General features: G+C 41.1%; 1 protein-coding gene across 1 annotated transcript; it reads right to left on the bottom strand.

Annotated features, from left to right (window-relative positions):
• Nucleotides 1–1,001: 1,001 nt before the first annotated feature.
• LOC143276553 (uncharacterized) lies at nt 1,002–7,179 on the bottom strand. Its single transcript, XM_076581128.1, has 4 exons — nt 7,043–7,179; nt 6,750–6,801; nt 5,041–6,013; nt 1,002–3,969 (listed from the first exon to the last, which is right to left on the bottom strand). Exons 3-4 carry the CDS (start codon nt 6,002–6,004, stop codon nt 3,002–3,004), a joined length of 1,932 nt encoding a protein of 643 aa, XP_076437243.1. The 5' UTR covers nt 6,005–6,013; nt 6,750–6,801; nt 7,043–7,179; the 3' UTR covers nt 1,002–3,001.

Below are 7,179 nucleotides of genomic sequence, written 5' to 3'. Positions count from 1 at the left end.
ACAAAGTCTTCAACATTGTCGACTCGAGAGGGCTGAGAATCCTAGCATGCACAGACTCCTTGTTAACCCATGACTTCTCGCAAACCCACTATTTCTTTCACTGATTGCGAGAGAGTGTGGTCGTTCCCCTCCAACGTTTTCTCTCACCTGTGTGATAAAAGCGTACTAAGTCCGCCTTACTTTCATCAAAATCAGTATCAGTATCAGTAGCTCAAGGAGGCGTCACTGCGTTCGGACAAATCCATATACGCTACACCACATCTGCCAAGCAGATGCCTGACCAGCAGCGTAACCCAACGCGCTTAGTCTGGCCTTGAGGAAAAAAAAAGAAAAAAAAAAGAAGAGAAAAAAGAAAGAAGATAATTAAACACACACACACACACACACACACACACACACACACACACACACACACAAAACACAAACAAAAAACAAAAAAAAGAAATAAATAAATAAATAATAGATAAATACATTTTTTTTTAAAAGAACTACTACTACTACTACTACTACTATTTATAAGGCGCAAAAACTTGATGAAGTCAACTATAAGCGTACAAAAATTTAAAAAATCTTAACTACCACTTGGGATGAAAACCTACTAAAAACATTTCCTTTGTGATCGAGGTAGATTTCTTGCCATTTACCTGTTGTTGGTTCCTTTGTTGTTGCTGTTTTATTGGTTTATTCTTGTGGTGGTGGCCGTTTTCATGGGAAACATTTATTTTCCTGTTCTTTGCAGTGACTGACATTAATCCTGATCTTTATAAAGTCATTCCAATTCTGTCATTGTTAGATTTTTTTTTTTTTTATCAGATAATCATCAGTCGTAATAGTGTACACTCCTGATTGTGCAAACCTCATGTGTCTGTGTGTGTGTGTGTGTGTCTGTGTGTGTGTCTGCCTGATTGCTCGCCTGTCAGTCTGTATTGAAACATTACTCTCTCTCTCTCTCACACACACACACACACACACATACGCACACACACACACAGACATAAAGCTGGAAGCCAGATACTTTATTATCATACAATCACAATGAATGACATGGAGCAATGCTCTCAAGGACCACTACACAGAAAGTGTCGTGTGTATTGACAACATTGTGATGACACAAACAGTATGTCAAATACATTATGAAATATAACTGATCAAAAGGAAAGTGTACTGATGACCATATGGATGCACAAACAGTATGTCAAATATATAATGAAATATAGTTCATCTAAAGGTAATTTGCGTATTGACGGCCATATGGATATACGAACAGTGTGCCAAATACATAATGAAATATAGTTAATATTCTAGTTCTTCTAAAGGTAATTTGTGAATTGACGACCATATGGGTACACTGACAGTATGTCAAATACATAATGAAATATAGGTATACTGTTCAACCCAATGAGACACACATTTCTCTACTGAGAGGCATCAATGCTCAGATTATAAATATAAAAAAAAAATTTTTAAAAACACAAAAAACAATATCTTATTAGCTTTTGGGTTGGGATGATTTATACTGGTCAGCCCAATATAGGACATGTTGTTTGTCAAGTGAGGAAAGCATCAACATCTAGAAAAACAAGAAAAGGCAAGACCTTCAAGACACTTGTGATACACACTTACAGAAATAATACTAAAATTTAGTTTGTTGAACTGTTTCTATTCATTATTATAATTATATACAGCTTCAAGTTAAAAAAAAAAATTTAAAAATTCTTCAGAGCAGATTCAAACCATGGATGTTCAGGTTGAGAATGATTGGTTTTATCCACTGCACTGACACAGGTTCAATTGCAGATGTTCAAAACTAACGCCGTTTAAATCATGTTATTTGGTATATCTCAGGCATTTAAAAAATTTCTTTCAAGTCCAATGTCCAAGGTAATGGAGACGTTCCCATCGCCTCAAACAAACTACAATGTATGTCCGTTTTTATCAGTCTGCAGAGATCTGTGTTCGACAAGCTTGTCTTTCCACTCACTGAGAAACTACAACACCGTCCATTCAATTTCTCTTTTCTGTTAATTCTAGTTAATTAAGTGACCATTTTAAAACATTCATATGTAGAAAACACGTCAATGATTATTTAAGAAATTCTTTTAATTCGGCAGTAATAAACACCGCCATCGCATCAGGCTTTGCTTTGTCAAGATCTGCATGGCACAGACCAGGACAGACAAGGCTGACCTTAACTCAGTAAAACGGTCAATTCAAATTTTCTTATCTGTTCATTCCAGTTAATTCAGTGTCTATTTTAGAATATTCATATTTAGTAAACATGTCAATAATGTAACTAGTGTCACTGTACGTGTTCTGTCCAGAATCTGTATTTCTTTGCTTTAATTGTGAACAAGAAAAACGAGGTCATGGCATCGGGAAGCTGCAAAGGTAACAGTGTTTTCGGAATCCGGAACAAACATCAACAAAATAAACCGTTAATGATTCGGGTTTACGGATAAATTTGGGACACGTACAACCTGCTATTGGTATGACTTAAGATTTTTTTTCCTACTATGTTTAAGCCAAATTTCGTACAAACAGACTAAGTATTTCCAGAGAAAATGGGATGTTAAAGTTTACCACATACACACAGACACACACACAGAGACAACCGAACACCCAGTTATAACACAGACTCACTTTGTTTACACAAGTGAGTCAAAAAGTTACACAAACCAAACATGAACAGAACTAAATAAATACTGTGGTGTTTTTAATCTCCACCACAGGATATTTTGCAGAACCTTTTTTTTTTTTTTTAACCAACCATAACAATATCGTCAACAATAACATCAACATCAACAGCACCATCAAAAGTCGCCCTAGGGCCAGACTGCATACAGTTAGTGACTGTTTAACACAACAGCCATTCCTCCCATTGGTACTGTATGATTGACTGATCTTGATAGACAGATCGACAGACAGACAGATTGATCTCTGTCCATCTATCCATAACTTCATGACTCAAACAACCTGACACACAAGACATGTACAGTCAGATCTATCTGAGTCTATAACCAACCACAACACAGTCAACACCAGAACCCCACCACGTGACCACCAGATGACCAGAGATGGTCAGACAGAGACCGTGAGGATAGAGACACTGTGACGGACCGTGCAGAGAGGGTGTTACCAGTTGTCTCCACTCACCCTCTCTGCTCCTCACACACACACACACGCCATTACAACTAGCTATGTAGACGCTGCCCACTTCGTCGGCACACACCTGTCTGGGCCACTTCACGTGATCATGCTCAAAGGTCTGGGTCACCTGGCCAGAACGGACACACACCTGGTGCACCTTCTCTGTCCTCCAGTCGGACACCAGGACATGGTGGTCACCTGTGTCAAACAGGTAGTAAGGTGACCCCAGTCTAGTCAGCCTGGTGCTGTCAGTCACCGTTCTGACCACCTGACCCTCCCTGTTGAGCACATCCACTGAAGCAGGACCAAAGACTGATTTCACACAACTCCCTAAGAGATGCCTGTCACTGTGCCCGGCTATACCCTCATACCGTCTGACAGTCTGGACACGTGACCGCACTGTCACGGTGCTGGCCGTAACTTCCATCAGGTAGATGGTTCGTGACGTCGTCGTCATAGCTACTAGACCGTCAGACAGCACAGCCAGGGCCCAAGGTCGTTCAGGAATGGCGAGACTGGCGGACACAGTGTTGGGGGGCGCCATGCCCATCACCTTCACCTTCCTGTTGTTGTTGTCTGCCATGACCAATGTGTCGTCAGGCAGACAGACAACGGCAATGATCCGGGGTGTCTCTGTGTCATCTGCTGTTTCTGCGGACACCTTGAACACTAAGCTTGGTGCCGCAGATGGGGTGGGTGGAGAGAGCAGCGATGATGTCGGGGAGATGGAGGAAGGGGGTGATGATGTGGGGGAGGGGATGGAGGAGGGGCTGGGTGACGTTCTGGATGTAGTGGAGCTGGTGTCAGCACTGGAGTCTTGGTCTGAAACAACAACCACCACCGTCGTCATCATCAGCTGAGTCACTGTCACCGTTGTCTTCATCACAATCATCATGGCCGTCGTGACTTCACTGATGCAACCAACAAATCACAAAACATGATAACCTCTATCATTGTTAACACATCGTCATGTATAATATCTTCCTCCTCTCCTTCCTTCTTTCCTTCATCCCTTCCTTTATCTTGATGAACATGAGAAAACTTTTCTTTAGAAAACAAAAAATAAATAAAATTATAAAACAATTTTTTTTTAAACATAGCAAACATCTTTCAAGGAAGCAGAAAAAGAAAGATACATGGTTTCCCCTTTTCTATGTCTGTTAGCGACCTACCTCATACTCATTACAAATCACTAAGTTTCGTGTGCAGTGTATGCTGATCAAGGTGACTTCCACAATCCTCATGAGGATTTTCTGTTTTAATATTTGTTTTCAGCAAAGCTTAAGAGAAGTTTCAAGCAGGTGTGAAAAACAAAGTTATGATCTTTATTGTTAAACTGTTGAAAACTGAAGGCATGGTTATAGCAACTGAACAGAAACACCATTCACTGAGGTACTTCCACTGAAACTATGCTTCATATATATGTATCTATATAAAATTACTGTCATGGTGGTCATCATCATCATCAACATTATACTAGTTATGATACAGCATCATCATCAAAATATCATTCTTTTTTTCAAAAGGTCTTCACAAAAGCATGTAACTGTAAGCACAGATAAAAATGCAACAAGAGAGTTGTCCTTGGTATTCATAGTTTTCAAGAAAAAGCCACTTTAACAGTAAAACCAATACACTTGCAGACAGAAAAGAAAAATATGAGAAAAGAAAGAAAGGGTGGTGCTGCGCTGTGACAATACACTCTCCCAAGAGTGCACTGTGCAGCTTGAATTTCACACAGAGAAAGTAATGAGTAAGTTATAACTGAACTTTATACAATTCCCTTTACACCTTCATTGTTCTTTTTTCACACTCCAGTTTTACCACCCTCCTCTCTTTCTTCTCATCTGTATCCACCCAACCCCAGTTCCCATTCCCCCCGGAGTCACTGACCTTCAAAGTGTAACAGTTTATTCAGCTCTTTTTCCACCACCTTCACTCTGTTCATGTCTGGGCACTGACAACTCCTGATGTCACACAGACGTCTCTCCAGAGACGGTGTCAGCACCTGCATCATGACGTCAGCGCTTGGGACGTGAATATCGTAGCTATTGTGGTCGGTGCGCTGAATGACGTTGAAACGAGGTAGGTGGTGCTGGTATTCGTTCATGACCCGTAGGTTTGTCTGCACTTTGTCCAGCAGCTGTTGCCCTAGGAACATGATGTTCTGCAGTCTGGTCTCTGCCTGCAGCTGTTTGCTGCACGCCCGTTCCAACAGTCCCACCTCCCTCCCCACCCACTCCTTCCATTCCTCCACACCCCTCGACTCACCTCGTGACGCACCACTTGACTGGGTGTCATCAAGGTTAGGAATACTTCTCTCCAAGGAAGAAGTGGACTGAATGGAAGGTGAGGCAGGTTTGGGTGTGGTCCAGGCAGCGGAGGGAGCATTTAGCAGAGGTTGGGGAAGAAGACGCAGAACGTGTCCTTTGGTGGCAACTCTGGTACGACAATGGGAAGCAGAACAGGCATCACAGCAGTACTTGTGGCAAGTGACACAAACATAAGTAGCCTGATCATTGGGATAAGTCACGCAGCGTATGTCTGTATCGTTCTCCAGCTGCTGGTAGACCATGTGCTCCATGACAGGGTCTGTCCCAAACTGCTGCATGAGCTGGCTGACAGTCAAGGCCTGGTCCTTGGGCAGGTCCAGTTGTTGTCCACATCGCTTACAGCCACTTCCTGAGCCTGGTTCTTGCAGTGCTTTGTGAAGACATCTTCTGCATGAGATGTGTCCACATGGCAAAACAACTGAGCCCAGACATAGTGACCCGCAGTGGGGACAGTCCGTGGTTGACGTCAGTGGGTGTTTGAACTGTGGAGTGGTGGGTCTGCCTCCTGTTGCCATTGTGCCCATTTCAGATGTCTGTTGTAAATCAATACAAGAGAGTGAGACAGGCAGACAGAGAGAGAGACAGGGAGAGGAAGAAAGTTGTGAGTTCCTTTTGTTTCTAGCTCACCAATATTACTTCACACCAGTCAATTTATATCTTGGAAAGAAGAATAACAAAAACAACAACAAGAAAATGAACATTACAGATCTGTAATAAAAACCTAAATCCATCAGAATGGTGACAAGTATTAATCATATGTAATGTATAGGTTAATCAGGGACTATACAATATTACCGGAATTTCTAAACAAAATATAAATAAAGGATTATTGATTGCAGGTGGCAAAATTGGCATGTTCACATCAAGAGCAGTAATAGATTTTCAGAATACAGTATATTTCAGACTAAATATCGTGAAATCTTATCATGTTTTGCTGTCTTCTTTACAGCCTAAGGATAAAATTGATTGACCCTAAATATCACCACAGCCCATGCCATTTAAGAGTCACTTTACTAATGTCAATGAGAAATGGCAATGTCTTGTCAACAATAACATAACATAGTTTCTGTATCTATGTCATGTTCATACTAAGCACAGCAATACGATACTGTGTATGTTCTGTTTTAGTAATTTAACTTATCACCATTTTGCTATTACTCCCCTTCAGACAGGGGCAAAGGACCAAACTCAATGAAATATTTCTATTCTAAAAAAATAAAAAAATAAAAAAACTGTACTCTCCTTTCATGAACACAAGGTAAGACTCACCCAAACGATCAGAACAATGCCAGGTGATCTTCAGGAAAATGAGCTGGACAATCTGCAAAACAAAACGACAGAATAAAATAATAATTAAAATTCTTCAGATGGAGATCACTGATCCAAGAGGCAGTAAATGATGGGCTGGAGCTGTACCATTTGGGGTTTACACCGAAGGAGCACTTCACTAGCCAGAGCAGTCTAGTCTTGATATTGCGAAATCTTTTTTTTTTTTTTTCCGGACGAAACAAAGATTTGATTATACTTCGAAGATAAGCGTATTTAGTGGGAAGCGCACTCACCGATTAACCCACGTGTAGCTTGTGTTCTGCAGCGTAGAGCGATCGGTAGCTAGCTTGCTGCCATGAAATATTTCGCCAGACTCTTTTCATTACGTCTGTAAATACCCTCCTCAGTTTCCGGGGTGCGCCATCTTGTC

Source organism: Babylonia areolata, chromosome 32 (genome assembly GCF_041734735.1).
Source record: "Babylonia areolata isolate BAREFJ2019XMU chromosome 32, ASM4173473v1, whole genome shotgun sequence".
In the NCBI taxonomy this organism is placed as follows: Eukaryota; Metazoa; Mollusca; class Gastropoda; order Neogastropoda; family Buccinidae; genus Babylonia; species Babylonia areolata.
This window is presented reverse-complemented; position numbering and strand designations above follow the sequence as displayed.